The 18,459-nt window shown below is 41.9% G+C and overlaps 1 protein-coding gene across 1 annotated transcript in view; it reads right to left on the bottom strand.

Moving 5' to 3' along the window:
- The window catches only part of LOC102565718 (glioma pathogenesis-related protein 1-like), a 30,706-nt gene extending 12,267 nt beyond the window's left edge, over nt 1–18,439 (bottom strand). Inside the window, exons 1-3 of the mRNA XM_006259834.4 lie at nt 18,144–18,439; nt 12,828–13,070; nt 1,377–1,480 (exon numbers count right to left, since the gene is read on the bottom strand). Of these exons, the coding sequence (XP_006259896.1) occupies nt 1,377–1,480; nt 12,828–13,070; nt 18,144–18,323 (527 nt within the window). The 5' untranslated portion in view covers nt 18,324–18,439. The remainder of the gene's footprint in view (nt 1–1,376; nt 1,481–12,827; nt 13,071–18,143) is intronic.
- Nucleotides 18,440–18,459: the final 20 nt, after the last annotated feature.

The following is an 18,459-nucleotide window of genomic DNA, read 5'->3' as shown; positions in this document are numbered from 1 at the left end:
TCTGGAACCAGAACACTACCTGTGAGTTAGGAGTGTATTTTCCTTGTGGAATGAGTAGAGAGATGTTTTATGTGGATGACAGTGTGCTATGGATAAGAAGGTGAGCTGAATGCATGATTAATTTACAATAAAGACATGCTTTGAGGTTCTCAGAAAAGAGTGCTAATCCTTCAGAACTCAATTTATCAAAGTGAGAGAGATCTGGTTTGATTTGGTGATGCATGTAGGGTTAGGTAACCACTTTCTTGTCTATTGTTGCTTTTTTGATGCTGGGGGCCATCTCTTGAATTGCTGCATTATTTTCATTTCAAATTTTCAAACTTTTCTTCATGACCATGAAAATTAGAAATGTTTCTTTTAAAGATATGCTTAGATTTTGATACCTTCATGAGCTTATTTTGCATCTTGTTAGTTTGGCCCTTTTTATGATTGCTTTCTCAGTGAAGAGGAGATATGTCTGAGGAACTCAGTGGATTTGTTTTAGCTTTGGAATAACTGTTTTGAGTAACACCTCCTAAATACACCATGGATTTCCTCTTGTAACCAAATTAAAAATTTTCTTTTATAGATAATAAATGTAATTATGACATACTTTTATGAGCTTCTTGCCATGTTTAAGTAAACAAGACTGTAGATTTAATGAAGTTTGGCATGATGAAAACAAAGGACATGTTTAAGCTTTTAGCATTAGCTTCCTAAGAATAATCAATCCACTGATTTACAAACCATAGCTTTGTTGTACTAGCTCACACACATTACAAAAACTTTTTAAAAATGTGATTGTATAACATAGTTGTCCAACTTATTTATACCATGGTTTTAGATGTTTCTGTATACACAGAAAAACTTAACCAGGTTATACGTCATAACTATATGGGTAGGCTAAATGTACCATAGTTAATGCACGTGTTTTTGTTTATGAAGGCAAGAAAAATGTGTTAAAACCATGACTGGGCTACATGCTATAGCTGATTAGTTACAGGGTATGTTTTAAGACAACAGAGAAGCACCCATCTTAAAACCAATTATTTCATTCAAGAATTAAAAATAGAGAAATCACAGCAGAGAAACTGCTTAAGAGAAATAATAGATGAGCATATGGTAGAGCCTGCATTAGTGCAGAGGTTCTTTGCTTACCCGAGGGTATAATATTCATCAGAAATTTTAACAGGACTGAATCTACTAAAGGGCATCAAGTAACCAATACTCACAGATCTATAGATGCCTGAAGTAACTGCATTGTTTCAACCAGAGAAACTGAATTGTTTATCTAATTACATGCACTAATTTATTGATATGCATTTAATCAAATTAATTTTTAGAAAAAATATATATTTTCACTGTTTTTATTTTAAGATTTTATAAAAATAACTTACCTTGGTGCATAGTTGCATATAAAATGCCCTGCATTTTTTATTCCTGCAACTTCAGGACAAAAGGAAACAGCACAGCCTACCTTATAAGAATTATCCCAAACTACCTAGAAAAAAAATTATATTTCTTTTACAAAAGAAAAAAGAAACTATTCAACAGTGATTGGTTATAATTGCAATATTAGTTCTCATGAAATAAATATCAGTTCAGACATGTTATCTGTATTATGTAGCCAGCTTTTTAGTTTCCAGAAAATAATTTATTTAGTAATAACTGGAAGTAAAAACCGAAGACCTCTTTAGGTAGAAATTGGAATGATAATGCATATTGGATCGTGCTTACCATGTAGCTTATGGTATAATATGGACTTTGTATGTGCAAAGTTCCAAGGACTGGAACAACCTGCATGCTTTTCTGAGGGCCAGATTTTGGACATAAGTTCATATCCTAATATCAAAGGAAAAACAACTATGACAGCAGACACGCAATTACTGAAAACTTTTGCTGCCAAAGAAAGGCTGAAGTATAGGATAATATTTTGTTTGTGGAGATTTCTTATTATATAAACTATATTCAGTGGGAGAGACAGATATACACAAAAAACTAGGGTTGGGAAATTGGCCATTTGATCAATCAAATAATGTCAATTGACTGCCTATTATTTAACTGTCAGATATTGTCAAATATTTCATGCAACCAGGAATGTCCTTGTGTAGGTGGTGGCCTACCTTTTATTGCATCATAGTGTTATCCACTAGTGAGGGCTCCTTGCCCCACAGTCCTGCACTAGTCAGAATCCACATACACATTTAGGAGCTCTGTTCTTCTCCTGAGCTGTTTCAACCTCCTTTCTCTTGCTGCTATTAAGTCATGTGGGGCTTCAGGAGCTACTTTGTACTGGAGAAAAAATTACAATCAGCAGCATAAAAAACTGTCTCCCACTGGCCCTGTGCTGTGAATGCAGACATCTCCAAAAAGAAAGAGGAACACAGTTCAGGTAGCAGGTAGCATAAGTCACAAATGCCCAGGAGTCAGGACTGCCCCTCAGTCTGTTGCACTTGCTGCAGGGAGGAGAGGCCACCTTCCCCTTCCATGTGATCTTCTGGGAGCAACTGGACCCTGGATCCTTCTAGAAGAACTAGCAAATTGCCCATCAAGAATGACGGATGAATTTCAAACAATGCCAATGCTCACATTAGCCTCACAGTAGGTGAGTAATTGTCTTCTCACAGTCACCAGGAGCCCAGCTCCCGCTTTTCCTCAGCTGGCACTTCCCTCTATCCTCCCCACCGTGCCAGGGAGGGCACCCTTAAAGAGCATTACAGACAGACGGGCACACAGACAGACTGACTAAGCCCTTTATATAAGAATTCTAGATTCTAGATTCTAGAATTCTTCTAGAAGACAGTAGTTGTTAGAAATGGAACTGAAGATATGGATTGAATGAAACACTGTGAGACATTAACTTATGGAGAGCCAGCAAAAGCCAAAATAATTTGTTTGGAATTATTTTAGCAGATGTAGGTGGAAAAGCTCTTAAAGCTCAGTGTAAATTCTGTTCTTTTGAGCATACAACACCATCCATATTTACACAGGATGAGGCCACTGACTTTTCATGTATTACTGAAACCAGCTGGATGTGGCATTTGAGCCAGTGTTCACCCAGAAGGTGTCAGCCAGGTGTGTAGTGCAGCATCAGCCTAGGGGGAAGGAAGTGTCTGGTCTACAAAGAAAACCTAGCATATACAAGGTATCCAGTGCCTAACTTGTCTATTGTGGAGTCTACTTTGTCTTACTTTATGTTTGAGACCAGGCAGAGATTAAGGATTCTGTTAGTGTATTGACTACCTTATTGTACAACAGATTCTCTGACCCAGCTAGCCAGGCTGGTCTCAGAAATTGCATTGAGGGCACCCAGAACTGTCTTGGGTGACTTCAACACCCATGCTGAAGCTGGCTCCTCAGGGATGGAACAGAACCTCATTGAGGCTGTGACCACCATGGGGCAATTCCAGATAATCAGTGGACTAAGACACAGGGTGGAAAACTTTTAACTTAATGTTTTGCACCTGGCTGGAAACAGGGAGTCTGATCATTGAGGATATTGTTAAGTTGCCTCTGTCTTGGATGAACCATTACCTTCCAAAGGCACAGATCTCTGCCCCTGGCAAAGTGATAGACCAGTTGGGCTAGTTCACCCCCTTGAGACTCTTGGAGCCAGTAAGATTCAGAACTGTCTGGGGGATATTCCTGCTGAACCTGGTATATGAGGGAGCTAAGACAGCTTAAGCAAGAAACTAGACAGAGGGCAGGTGGAGCCATGTCAAAGCCAATCAAGTATGGTATAGTTCCCTTTTAAGGAACTATGCTACAGCTGAAGAGGCTGTAGAGGCTTTTTTTCTCCACTGCCATCACATGTGCAAAGTGCCATCTGATGGAACCATTCTGGGTAGTAAATAGCCTGGTTAATTTGTGTTGTCTTTGCACAGAAACTAACTCACTCAGTCCTTTGTGATGACGAGTTTGTTACCAAACTGCATGCAACAAATTAAGTTAGCTTGGCAATTAATTAATTTGCAGTCTAATTTCAGCACTGGGGAAGCTTAGTCTCATCTAGTTTATATGGAACAGTTTCAGTTGCTGTCATCCACTGACAGGGGTGCCAATGTCTCCCTTCAGGAAGGTAGAATACCAGATATGTAAATGTGCACTGTGCATCCCTTACTCAAAAAAGCATCTCTTGACATTGACTCCTCAGCCAGCTACTGCCGTATCTCCAATATCCCTTTCTCTGATATCCCTTTTTTGGGGAAGATCATTAAATAGGTGGTTACTCCAGGTATTTCTGGATGCTGTCAGATTCCTTTTGCTGTCTGTTTGGGTTTTGTTCTGGATACAGTATGGAGACTGTGCTTGTGACTTTGGTAAACAATCTTTACCTGGAGATCAAGAGAAATTGCACCTTGTTGATCTTTCAGCAGCCTTTGATAGTTGAACATGAGATGTTGATAATACATCTATGTGACCAAATGGACATTCATAGGACTGTTCTAAACTGGTTTTGCTGTTTTCTAGCACAGGAGGTCCTGAAGCATGGTAAGTGGCTGTGGTCCCCTCAGGACTTTTCTTGTGGGGTGCCTCAGGGTTTCATCTTGTCATCCCTCTTGTTCAATGTGTATCTGAAGCCACAGAAAGTGATCACGCGATTTGTAGTGAGTTGGCATCAGTATGCTAATAATACTTAGCTTTATCTGAGACACGGTGAGATGAACATTGGGCTTAATGTTTTTTCCCTGTCTGGAAATGGAGTCAATATCTATATTAGACCTTTTTCATCCAATTCAGGCCTGCAGTCTCCGTGCCTGTATACAGTTAAAGACTAGTGTAGCTGAATCATTTGGAACCAAATCCAGATGAGACAACGGTGAAAGTGGTGGGCAGACCTCAGGATTTAAAGAAATGGAGAGGTGATATGGTCACCCATTACTAATTGAATTCAGCGTCCCCTTGTCACTTGGGTCCACAGCTTTGGGGTGCTCTTGGACTCTTTGCTGCACCTGGATTCTCAGGTTGTAGTGGTAGCTAGAAGCACATTTCACCAACACCATCTGGTGCAAAGTTTGAACCTTTTCTTTCATGTTCAGATCTGGTCACCATCATCCGTGTTTTTGTAACTTTACAGCTAAACTACTGCAGTGTAGTCTATGGGAGGCTGCCCTTGAGGACCATCTAGAGTTTGCTACTGGTGCACCTTCTGATGCAGGTGGGTTGTCAGGACCATATTTCTGCAGTGTTCCATGGTTTGCACTGGCTACCAAGTTTTCTGTATGCAATTCAAAGTGCTAGTCTTGACTTATACAGCCTTTAATGGCCCTATGTACTGTCTCCTCTCATGCTCCAACATGATCCCTAAGGTTAGCTGAGAACAACCTCCTGCAAGCACCATATGTGCACCAAGGTCACTTAGTCAAAACATGTGGGAGGTTGTTCTCAGTTGTTGGTCATCAGCTCTGGAACACCCATCCCCTTGAGGCCTGTCAGAGCCTAAGCCTGGCCATTTCTCAGAAGCGGTGTAAGACTGTTTTATTTGGGCAGACTGTTAACAGGTAGAGTTAAGTTCTGGGTATTCTTTGGGGAAGTGTTTTATCTGTTTTTATCTGAAGGCAGCATACAATAATAAATAAATAGAAGTCAAATAACTAAATACATAAATAAATGCATAAATAATGCAGGTAGGATGTAGCAACACTTGTTGAATTCTTGTGATAGGTATCAAGCCACTATCAGATAGATTATAGCAGCAAGAAAAGGCACACTGGTCTTCATCAAAACTTGTGAGTGGTAGTGAAAGTGAAGCTAGTTCCATTTCTACATCATCTAATAACAATTTTGCTACTCCATGCACTTTAGAACAAATACTCCTGGAAAGTCTTTAGAAACTTATCAAATTAGTATTAAGGGTTTTTCTGGATGATTTCCAGTGACCAGAAAAATGAACTTGATCATATGTTCACTAGAAGGGTATAACCAACTTCATGGTAACAATTCCAAAAGCATTATGAATTTCAGTTCACAGTTGAGCATCACTATACACCCGGATCATATTTTTAAACTGGTCAGCAATATAGTCACCGAATTAGGTCCACAGAAGATTATTTTGGTTGTGACTGACACTGCTGTTAATATTAAGGCTTTTTCAGATTGTTGATAATTGACGTGCACACCTCATTTGTGATATTGAAGATCTGACAATTTATTCATCACATGTATTAGAACTGAAAAACATTGACAAGGTTTTCAAAAGCAAATGAGCATCTGCACTTGACTGAATTCACAGCTAGTGAGCCTTAAATTTCTCAAAGATCTTTAAGATCATGCAAGAAGGCACTTTAGTCAGCTGCTGTTAAAGGAATGATCGGTGTTGCTATGGACTAATCCACACTGATATCCTTGATGATGACGAGGTCTCCTTTGGCTGAGAAACTCAAAATTAATTCACTGCTTGAGTGTATAGCTCAGTCCATTCAGAATATGGAAAATTATATGAGTTTTTGATCATTAAGAAACATTTATCCATGTTTCTGATGATGAATTTGATTCTGTTTCTACCTTATAGTGGCTGTTTACATTATAATGGATATAAAAAACAAACAAACAATGTATTAAATTATAAAGTAAGCAACAACCCATTCCATGGAATCTCAGACATTGAATCAAAATAACTTGCTCCTTCATCATGGTGGAAAGGGTTGGACACTCTTTGTAGTTTCACAACAGTGGTGGAAATTCTTTTAACATTTTCATTCACGACTGCACTTGTGAAACAAAATTGGTCAGTTTGGAGAATCATCCAGTCAAACATCAGAAGAAGATTGAAGATCTCCACTGTTGGGAAGCTAGTGACCATTTAGATTAGAAAAGAAAATGGAAGACGAAGAGTTGAATTTGTATTCGGATGGAGATATGGATGCTTATGATGATGATATAGAGAATACCGTTAAAGCTGATGAAGATAATACAAAACAAAATGCTTGAAGAGCCGGCTGTCTACTTAGCATAACTACATTTAAAAACTCACTTTTATTTATCTATATGTTTATGTCTGTTTAATTTCACTGTTCTATTTTGCAAAGAAAAAAAAGAACTGTTTGGTCTTGAATATTGTTTCCATTCATACTTAGCTAACATTGTTAGTAATAACTCATTACATTTTTTTTGGAATTTCATTTCATGGTGTCATAGTAACAGTTAACTTTTTTTAAAGTTAAGTAAGTATGTAACCTATTGAAAATTAAAGTATCTTTCTTTACTGTTCTCATATACAGGAAACCCTCGGTATTCATGGGTTCAGCATTTGCAGTTTCAAATATTCTCGAATGCCAAACCCGCATTTTAAATACACTTTAAACACTTACTGGAGCTCCTTGGGGGCTCCGTGCTTGCTCCTGCTGGGCTCTTGCTGTCACCACCATCGCCATGGCCCCCACCCCCAGCCACCAGGGGCACTGCGTTCATGAACACTGTGGCAGGGCACTGTTGGTGCCTGTCACTTTAAGGGCCAAGCCAAGCAGCCAGCAGGTGCTTGATTGCGGTGGCCATTTTAGATCTCTGGCTGCCTATATAAACAGAGCAGTTCACTGCCGACAGGCCAGGCAGAAACATTGCCTGGCTGTAAGGCTGAATGCAACAACTTGGAGGCAAGGTCAGGAGCTTAAGGGGATGGTTGGAGGCTCCTGGTCCTGGGCATGACCTAAAACTGCACCCTGCTGGGAATGGGTGGCCTGGTGGAGCTCTCATTTGTGTGGGAGCCCCCAGGAAATATCAGGCCAGTTACCACCCTGGCAAAAAGTGGGTCGGGATGCCTTAACCCCTAGCCCCCACATCACTGTGGGTACAAGGGGGCCAGGCATGGCTATAACCACCTGAGTGCAGGTAGGGTGTAAGACCCAGAAGGGGCCAGGCATGGGTATGGCCACCTGAGCCCCACCAGGGAGGGAAGTCTCATAGCCCCAATGAGGGGGCAGAGATGAGGAGCCCCAGTGAGGGGGTGGCCCCAGTGAGAGGGCAAGGATGAGGAGCCCCAGTGAGGGGGCAGCCCAGTGAGGAGGCGGACATGAGGAGCCCTAGTCAGGGGGAAACCAGAGGGCTGGGAACCCAGAGTGTGTGTATGCATAGAGTTGCCCAGTGAGAGGTGTGGGGCAGCAGTAGCCCAGGGTTTGGCACAAGGCCGGATCACGCAAAGTAGGGGAACTTGTGGGAACTGAAGGGTCTGTGTGGCAAGGCCACATGTGAGTAGCAAAGCCTGATGGCTCAGAGGGGTCGCTCAAGGAGAAGCAGGGTGGTGGAGTGTGGCCTAGTAATGAGCAGCATGCCAGAGGCCCCAGTGAGAGAGGGGCAGAGTGGAAGAGACCTCCTGCGAGAGGGGAGGTGGTATGAGTGTGCGTGGAGCCCAACTTTGGACTCAGTTTGCTCTGGTCTCAGGTCAGGAGTAATTATGTCACCTGGATGCCATCTGCAAGGCATGAGCTGTGGTGTAGGGGAGGAACAGAGCTGCAGTTAGCACCCCCTGGTATCTGGCTAAGAATGGGCAGCCTCCTGCCTTAATAAGAACCAACTAAGAAACAAGACATGGCAGGAGAGGAGGTGATTGGTTGGCCCAGAACAGGTGGGCGGGCCAATGACAGATCAGCCCCCAGAGCCCCCTGTTACAACACAGTGCCCTATTCATGGATTTCGCCATTCACGGGGATCATGAGAACATATCCCATGCGAATGGCGAGGGTCACCTGTATGTATTCTTTAAAACCTTGACCATTATTTGACAATATTTGACTGGTCAACTGACCGAGTATTTTTTCTTTTTTTAACCAGTCCAGACATGGAAGTAGCTGTCTCTCAAGTGCTAGATGGGCACAGCATCAAGTATGCTTCATTTAGTTCAATGTGACTGATAGACAAACAATATATCTCTGATTAGAAATCAGCACAAGAACACTGTCTCAGAACCCCAAATAGAAGGGATATGTTGTTAGATTTGCTAATAAGGCCATATAGCTAACTCCAAGAATTTAATTATTTTTCCCACTGGCCAATGAAAAATCTAAGGCCCTGGCTATATGAATAGACATTCCTCAAGATGCGTAACATTGAGTCAACAAGCTGACCATAAGCCCCTCAATTCAAGGGTGCATCAAGGGTGCTCAAGTGAAAAATTGCCTACTTCATTACTACAAATCCTCCAAGTTATATGCACAGGATTGTGGATGCGCATCCCATGGTTCCTTGTAAAGCTGCCTTGGCCTATGTATTCTAGGATAGTTGTAGCATATGGTGGGGTAAGTACCAGACAACAGCTAGAAATCTAGCATTTTATACTAGGCAGTCAACTGTGGAAACCCCTATAAGTTTCCTTCCTGATAACCTTTTCTAGGAAAGAGTAGCATCTTCAAACTTTAGGGACATAAGCAAAGACTAATCATGTCACCACCTGACTATGAGGTTCGCGGGGAATATTTAGCAAATGTTGATGTTACAATTGGCATCCCACTACCAATTATGTATCTCTTCGGAAGTCTTCTGCTGTTATCAACGAACAACTACAAAATACAATGTTATAGCAAAAGCAATAGAAACAGTTTTAGTACTAATCCAGGACCTTTGGTGTTACTGTGACAGGGTGCTTGGAGGGTGGCTGGGTTTGAGCCAGATAAGCCCAGAAGCTGAGCTGGTCAGGCAGTCTAGCCACAGGGAGAGGCGCTCCTAGTAGCAGAGCTCTTTCCTTAACATCTGAGCTGGTGTAAGCAGCACTCAGCCCAGGAACAGGCCAAGCTTTGGAACAGATAGGCCAGGGGACGGCAGGGCCCAGTGTCCGAGAGGGGCAAGACAGGCCTTGGAATACATAGACCTGGGAACAGAGGGCCAGGGCCCAGTGACCTAGAAGGGTGAAGCAGGCCTTGGAATAGACAGGCTTGGGGGGCAGGGGCTGGGGGCCCAGTGCTCAGGAGGAACAGATAGGCCTGGGCATAGAAGCAGTGACCCAGGATGTCTAGTGATGAACAACTACTGGTGGTTGTGGAAGGGACTGAAGAGGAGGTATGGAGGTCTCAGCTGGTTCAGTGAGAGAGAGAGAGAAAAGGGACAGAAGAATAGAGGATCTGGGGCCCAGAGAGAGAGAGCCTGAGAGCATTAAGAGGCAGAGTGTGGGGCCAGAGCAGGCATTGGAAGAGATAAGCCTGAGGCCCATAGAGAAATAGAGCTTAAGCCTAAAAAGGACTAGGTAATTGGGAGAAGATCTGGTGCCTGGGTGGGAGGAGCGAGGAGGATCCAGTGCCCAGGGAGAACTAGGGCACATCTAGAGAAGGTCTGGTGCCTTGGAGAGACCAGAAGGGTCTAGTGCCCAGGGAGGACTAGGGTGCATCAAGAGAAGCTCTAGTGCCTGGGGCCTGTCAGAGGGCAGAGAGTTATGTTAGCAAATTACCTGCAAGGCACAAGAGTGGGTACTGGGGAGCATGGAGCCCACATAATTAGCCCTTAAGGCAATGACCATGAGCACCTGTGATCCTAAGTGTAAGACCAGTCATGGGAAGCCCTGGGTCAGCCTCCCTTTCATCTCAAATTAACATCAAGGTGCAGTGGGCAAGTAAAGGGGAGAGAGCCCTGAGGGGAGCCAGGTTGGCAAGGGCTGAGCGACCACCGGGGGCATTTCAACCACTTGTGGGATAAGCACTTGTTTAGGTAAATAACTGTAGTACTTTGGTAAATGCTTCTCTTTAAGACCAAGGGTGCTGAATTCTGGGTACCAGACTCACTGACTTTTTGTGGATTTGGGAACCTCAGTGTGACTCATGCTTAGCACAGAACCATTCCAAAATGAACCATAACAGCTTTCCAGTACCAGAATCTGTCAACCAGGATAGATCTAAAACTGAGAACCACTTTGATGATAGTGTTCCAAGGTTAAGGAATACTGGGTTTCTGGTGCTGGACTTGACTGACCAGAACAAATCTTAGGGACCATGTAACAACCTATTTCAAGAATACTGGCACTTTGATCAATGGGTTTCCAAAGTCAAAGTCAGTGCCAGACTTGGTTAACTGGTCCAAAAGATTTCATTTACCAGAAGTGTGAAACAGTCCCCAGCCTTTTTGAGTTCACCAATACAATATTGAAGTTATTTGGTTATTCTCTTCTCGTTTCTTTAACAGTCTAACAAATTAAAAACCAAAATAGCCTTTATAGAGCTGGAAAAAAAAGATACTCCCTGCCCCCCCCTCACTGTCCCACTCCCAAATGAAATCAGCATTAAGAACCTCAAGTGAGCAGAGCTCACTGCACTTTATTTATCAAGAATGAGAGGCAGCTGGGAAACAAACTCTCAATGTATGAATCTGAAGGAAAAAGGGGAAAAAAAGGATGAGTGGCTGTAAATTGAAGATTCTTGAAAATTTCAAGTTAGGCGGCTTGGTCCCAAAAGTAAAACGGCTGCTATAAGAACCATTGGTCACTTTCATAGCTGCTAATAAGTTTCACAGTATGACAAACAATATCAACATGTATGCACAACATACAAACTTCTCTCTTAAATTAAACAAAGTAGAACATTTTTTTCTTTTACATACCCTTTTGGCTGACACTTTATATACCTATTTTTCCTGAGTACAAATTTGAGTATGTGAAAAAAAAAAATCACTACTTCAGAAGAGTTAAGTGTGACTACAGTTTAAGTATACTTTAGAACAATTTTCAAAGCTTGTATTAGATATTGGATTCAAAATCATTTACAATTTTAATAAAAGGGATTATTATTCACCTCTTAGAGATAAAACTAGAAGATGTGACAAATTATCATTTTTTCTGTTGCCTTCCTGCTTTCCTTATATTTCTGATAGGATTTGAAAAGCTAAGAAACAAGATACTCTGGCTATGTTGAATGCCAGCCAGGGAGTTCTGTTTATTTTCATTATGTTAACTTTGGGTGTTTATACACATGCTCCAGGACCTGGGGGAGGGGGGTGGCACTTTAATTAACGCGCTCAGACCGTCTCATGTATCAGTGTCCCTGTGCTGAAAAATGGCAGCGGGGAACTTTAACTAAAGCTCATAATTGCCATCCTCCAGCAAACTCCATTAACTGAGTAATTGCAGTATGTCGGAGCAGCCTCACTGCACATGTATAGATGCCCTTTGTTACTAACCAGGTAGTTTTGCTCAAACTTGTATAATCCAGAGTGACCAGTTACAAGCTTTATTGTAAGAGTTACACTATGGAGTTTGGAGCTGTATTCTTAGGCTATGCACACATAGTTCATTTCTATCAGTAGAAACTTCTCAGCCTGCAGCTGGACCCTCTTCCCCTGCTCTCAGTTCTTTCCCTAGACCAGTGGGTGCTCTGCTCCTCCAGGTACCTGGAGGGAGCGGAGTGGTGGGGAAAACTATCTGTGTCTACCTAGACCATGGCCTGGAGAATGGGCAGTGAGCATCCTCCTTTCCTCTGCTTTTGGTGTCTGAGAGCAGAGCAGAGGGAGCAGTGAAGCAAAGACCTGAGGCCATTCCGCAAGCTGGACAGTGCTTCTCAAGAAAAAAAAACACACTTGTATACTCCTCTGCCAGAGCAGACACTGGCAGGGGAGCACACAAGTGTTCTTTCCTGTGAAAGAGTTTCTCTCACAAGGAAGGATCTTCCAGGTTGATACCTGGAAGATCATTCTCCTGGAGGGGCCATGTTTCTCCTGGGAGAAACTGAACGAATGCTTGTAAGCTTGCAGTGGTGAGTCTCCCAGTAGAAACATAACACATATATATGGCTTTAAATGGATCACTGAAAGGACATGGTATTTAGGCTGCTGTAACAGTTACTTTCCATTAATTGATAATTTATGGCTTTTACCAAGTAGTGTTCTTGACACTGTACTTCGAGCTGCATAGATCATTTTAGCAGTGAAGATTAAGTTACCTGAGTATAATGACCACATTTGGCAGTACATTTGCGAGTCTCATAAGTATAATCCTTGTATTCGTCATGCCAAAGCTGAACGGCTTCTTTTACACTGAATGCCCGGTGATTTCCAGTAAAAATATTTTCGCCGAGTGGTGTGAAATATGGATGTATATCTTTGGCGTGTAAAGATGGATTATGCTTAAAAAGACACTTCCTTGACCATGCCTTTGCATTTCTTGCCAAGGCTGCATCCCAAGTCTGCAAAATAATAAAGTTAAAATAACTGTGCAATATTCCAGTAGCATTTTAGCAATCAACAAATAAAGTAGAAATTGGCTTAAAATTGTCAGTTCTGTACTACTACACAACAGAAACATTCATATTTCTATCATCTAATTAAGTATCCCAAAGATGTTTTCCCTAAAATTCTGGCATACTTAGCACCGTACGAATATAGACTGACTTTCTTAAATATGATTCTTATTTTTTCTATTGGCCTACTGTTAGATACTAGAAAAATGATTTCAAGAGCACTGTTAGTGACTACCTACTATTTAAAATCTGTATTTTATCTTTGTGTAAGTAGACTGAAATCATTTAACATTAGTTCACACACTTAACTTTATTACATGTAGGTTTATTACATGTAGGTATTTCTTCTTTTGCATCAAAGGCTGTTTGCTAGCTAAAGCTGATTCAATCAGCTATTAGATAAGGCACCAGAAAAGCCCCACTAAAGTGCCCGATCTTTACAGATGTCAGGCGAGCTGGATTGAAGCAATGCATTGCCTCTTCTGAGCATGCATGGGGCTCAGCACAGGAATGCATTGACTTTAAAGTAAAGTGCTGTTTTTGGGATGGGAGGGAGGGTTATGTCTGCAAGCACCCAAATAGTTAATTCACAATTTTTAGAGTTCACATACAAATCAAAGAAATGTCAACATGCACAAATACCACAGCTTCGGAACCATATCTTGTTTTTAAATAACTGCTATCTCTGAAGTAAAAGACTATGAAAACAGGGAATATACATAAAATCCTCCACCAGTAATACTTTAAACATTTCTGATGCATTTCACCAATCTATGTGAAACCATTTTACAAAGATGACTTTATAATATAAACAAGATTCTCCCTACATATAAAATGCTAAAGTACAGAAAGAACAAGTGACTTTTTAGAAGTACCAACATGAACCAGTAGTAATTAGGACTACAGCCCAGGTCTTTCTACTCCCAGAACCATTTCTTCTACTGATTCTTCTTCTTCTTCTTCTACTGATTAAGTGTTAATGTACTTGAAAAATGTTTTCAAAGAAAACACCACAAAAGTTCGAAGTTGGCTGTTTTTTTAATATGTCCCTCTTCTTACTTTAGGGGAGGCTTGGCCCAAGTCTCTCCTACATGCAGTCATGATTCAGTGGTCAAGGGGCCTCCTGTATCTGTTTTTTCACACTCCTTTAAGCCTAGATGTCCTCTACATGGTGATACAGGATTTATAGTACTCATAGTCCCAAAGTGGCCAAGAGTTAGGGTCTCCTATTCCAAAAATGCTACTGATAATCCCAGACCTGGTAATACAAGGAAAAAGCAAGGTTCTCTCTCTGTCTGGATGCTCAATAGTTCTCTCAGGTAAAGTGAGAATGTTTGATACTGGTCAGCGACACTCTCTTCCACAGCATAAAGGGACTGTACCAGATGTACTTACTTGATGAAATGGACCAGGTTTTTGTCCTCATGCCAGGCAAGGAACGTCAGATTATCCACTGGTCTAATGAACAAAAATATTTCCACCAGCTCAGCTGAGGTCCATCTGGCAGCAATTTCAGGCTTTTATCCTTCAGGCAAGATATAGCATGTGTTCTTTTCTCACCTAACAGCCCTTAGATATCTTAAGGTCTTGTCTTCAGATAAGGGGCCTGATCCTACAGAGGGAGTTGAATCAGTCCCTCATATTCAGCTTGAACCTAGGACAATTTTCCTTTTCTATACCTCTATGAAAACTGATTTCCTGAAAGCTACTACAACAGCAAGCTAAATGAGTCAGATACAAGCACTTGTGGCAAATTCTCCCTATGCTACCTTGTACCCAGATAAAGTTACCTTAAGACATTATCTTATCTTGAGTTATCTCAAATTCCTGCCCAAACTATAAGATTATGGGACTTGAAGGAACATCAGGGGTTTTCTTGGCCAAGACCTGCACAATTGCTACTGCTAAATTTATATAATGTCTCTCCAGCCTCATCTTGAAAACCTCTGATGAAACAGATTCCCATACTTTCCTGGGATGTTTATTACCCAGCCTTGCTGTTTGGCCAGTGAGGAAGTTTTCCTGATATCCAATTACATTTTATTTTGCTGCAATATAAAGCTATTATTTCATGTCCTGCCCTCTACAGTAAGGAAGAACAGTTGTTTTCACTCTCCTTTATGGCAGCTTTTCAAATATTTAAAAACCGGTATGATGTCCTTTCTTAATCTCCTTTTCTTCTTATATGGTTAACTTTGAAACCTCTTTCAGAATTTTCTTCACCTGCTTCTGGACCCTCTCCCATTCCTCCATATCTTTAAGTTGTGGAACCTAGAACTGTATGTAATACTGTAGGTGAGGGCTAATCTCCTGAGGTCCCTTCCAACCCTAACTTTCTATGATTCTAATTTATCAAAACCCCTAGATCCTTCTTAGCAATACATCTGTCCAGTCAGTTGTCTTCCATTCTGTATTTGTGTTGTATAGGTGGGTTCTGTATAGGTGTTGCATATTATAAATGTCTGCATTCAATTTCATTCTGTTGTCTCTATCCCAACTCTGCAGTCAAGATGCTCTTGAATTCTACTCCTATCCCCCAAAGTCTTTGCACGCATTCCCAACGTTGCGCCATCTGAACTTTTGATCAGGAAGCTCTTTCTTCCAGCATCCAAATCATTACAAATAAGTTAAATAGGACCCAATCCAGAACAGGCCCCTGTGGAACCCCATTCTAAACCTCCTACTATTCTGACAGATATGTTATAGTTACCCTTTGATTGTTGTAATTAAGCCAATTATCTAATTATCTTGTAGTAAATTTATCAAGCCCACACTTCCACAGTTTACTTTTCATATGGAGCTTCAACAGCCTTACTAAAATCCAAGTATGCTATTATCAATTGCACTCCATTTACTCTACTAGTTGCTTGGTCAAAGCAAGAGATGAAGTTAGTTTAGCATGATTTGTTCTTCATGCTGGATGCTTGTGATCAGCCTTTCCTCCTCTAGTTGCTTACGAGTCGATGCTTGATCCTCCTCTAGATGCTTACGAATTATTTATAAATCCTGTAACTTCCCAGGTATTGAAGTCAAGCTGTTTGGATTATGGGTCCTCAGATCTTCCTTTTTACCATTTTTTAAAAAGATGGACACCACATTGGCCCTTTTCCAGTCCTCTGGAACCTTGCCTGTCTCCCACAACTTTGGAAATACTATTGCTAGGAGATCCCTTCTGTCAGTTTCTTTAGCATCCTGGGATGAAACTTGCAAGGCCCTGTGATTCAAATTAATTGAAAGCTTTCTGATGTTCTCTTATTATCATGATCCTCAGCCTTTCCCCTTCTTTGTGCATATAATTTTTGTTAGCTGTCTGGTTGCAGCTTTTTTTATTCATGAAGGCTGAGGCAGAGCAGCTCTTGAGTAGCTCTACCTTTTTTCATTTTCTATTAAATCCCTACCCTAGCCATTTAGCATAGTTTCCTTGGTCTGTCTTTTCTTGTTGTCTTTAACTTCGCTCAATAGGTGCAATCATTTTTTGTCTTTGCTCTCCTGATTTTGTTCCAGCAAGTTCTTGCTATTTCTTGGTGTGCTTCCTTACTGACTTGCCATTCTTCCATTGCTTGTGCTTTCCTTTTGATTGTGAGGCATCAATGCTCCTTTTATAGCTCATCAGTTGCCTGCCATTCGTGTATTTCTGTTGTGTCAGGTATGAAGCTTCCTATACAGATTTTAGAAACTGTCAGCTCACCTTCTCTTTCTGACTTAGCAGTCTGTATACAAACCCCACCTGCCTCTTTATCTTCAGTCAGATATGCTCACATTTGCTGCCTTCTTCCTTCTATACCTGGGACAAGCATATCTCAGAACATAAATATTCCACGTACTCAGGGGGAGTCATCCTTTGAGGATGACTCATAGTGGTCAAATACTGCAAACCCTTTTTCATAACTCCACCAGATCTTTGTCTTCATTATCTTTCCCTCCTTTAAGGGAACCACAAGGATTTGCTTAGGATCTCTCAAATCCCCACTTCTTCAAATATCTACCTTACCTTACTGTAGACATCCTTGATACATTCCAGTGAGACTTTTGCTGTCGTCTGCCCTGATTGACAGATACTTTCTTGTTCCTATGAAGATCCTTTTAAGGATCTGATATCCCTGATCCTGCCAGATGGTATGCTTTTTTCCTCTGAATCTACTCTGATAGTATCCAATTGATTTCTTAAAAAGGATTATCCAGTCATAAAGACCTTCCTCTCCATTATATCATTGTGAATCTTTATTCCTTTCCCTTCTATTTTTAATTCTGCCTACAACAAAAGGTTGGACTCCTTATTTGCAGATCATTGTTTTTAGTTATAGGAGTTCAGTTACAGGAGATGCTGGATATAGCCAATATGTAGCTTGCTGGATCACAGAGGTAACATGGATTCACCTCCCTTAAGATCTCTTAGCAGGTTTTCCTTTCCCTGGGAAAGGATATTTTAATGATCAAAGGTAATTACATAGCAAGTATTCATCATAGCAAGATTAGTGCAATGTGAAGACTTGATCCTGAAGAGAAAATGAGCATCTGTATCTCCTGCCACAAAGTTAATGAAAAACCGCAGGTACCTAGCCCTGCCTATACTTAACCTCACTGGCCTGAAGGAATCAGTTACAACACAGTGAGCCCGCATATGCTACAATACAGACAGAATTGGAAGTTATTTGTGAAATGTGCTTCAATTCAGGAGGTGGAAAGGTTAAAATCTCCCATACAAAGTTGACAGCTGCTTTGTTGTTAATGACAGGCAAATTGGCCCCACATTGGGTTGTATGCACCTTTATAGATGAAGCATCTAATTCAAGGGATTGTTTCTATAACTGGTGACTAGCCAGGTGTCCAGAAGCCTTCGGTCTGAAGCCTAAGGAGTAAAATGGACCAGGCACGTATCTGTCACAGGCCTCAAAATCTCTGGTGGTGGCAGTGTCAAGGGGTTGCTGATAACCTGGGTCTTCATCTCTCAGTCCCCTCTTCTTCCCATCCTAGCCCACTAGCCTCCCTGAGGCGAAAGCCCCCCCAGCCCGCCCCTACCATGTAGTGCATGTTGGCAGCCGGGGGAACGACCAGCCTGCGGAAGTGATTGTGGTAGTACTCGCACTGCTCTATGAAGGTGGGGTTGGTGATGCTCGGCAGGTTGGGCTTGACCTGCGGAGCGCTCCACACGCCCAGCAGCGCCCACGGCCCCAGCACCGCCGCCAGCCACAGCCGCATGACGCCGCCGCTCCAACTAACGGCCTCGCTCAGCGCGCAGGGTGGGGAGCAGCAACCGCCTCGCGCCTCGACCCCAACGCTCACCTCCCCAACCTTCCAGTCAGGCGCATGCGCAGTCCCGGCTCCCTCACCTGGC

The sequence above is a fragment of the Alligator mississippiensis genome, chromosome 4 (genome assembly GCF_030867095.1).
Source record: "Alligator mississippiensis isolate rAllMis1 chromosome 4, rAllMis1, whole genome shotgun sequence".
In the NCBI taxonomy this organism is placed as follows: domain Eukaryota; kingdom Metazoa; phylum Chordata; order Crocodylia; family Alligatoridae; genus Alligator; species Alligator mississippiensis.
The sequence above is the reverse complement of the archived record's forward strand: the minus strand, read 5'-3'. Positions and strand labels throughout refer to the sequence as shown.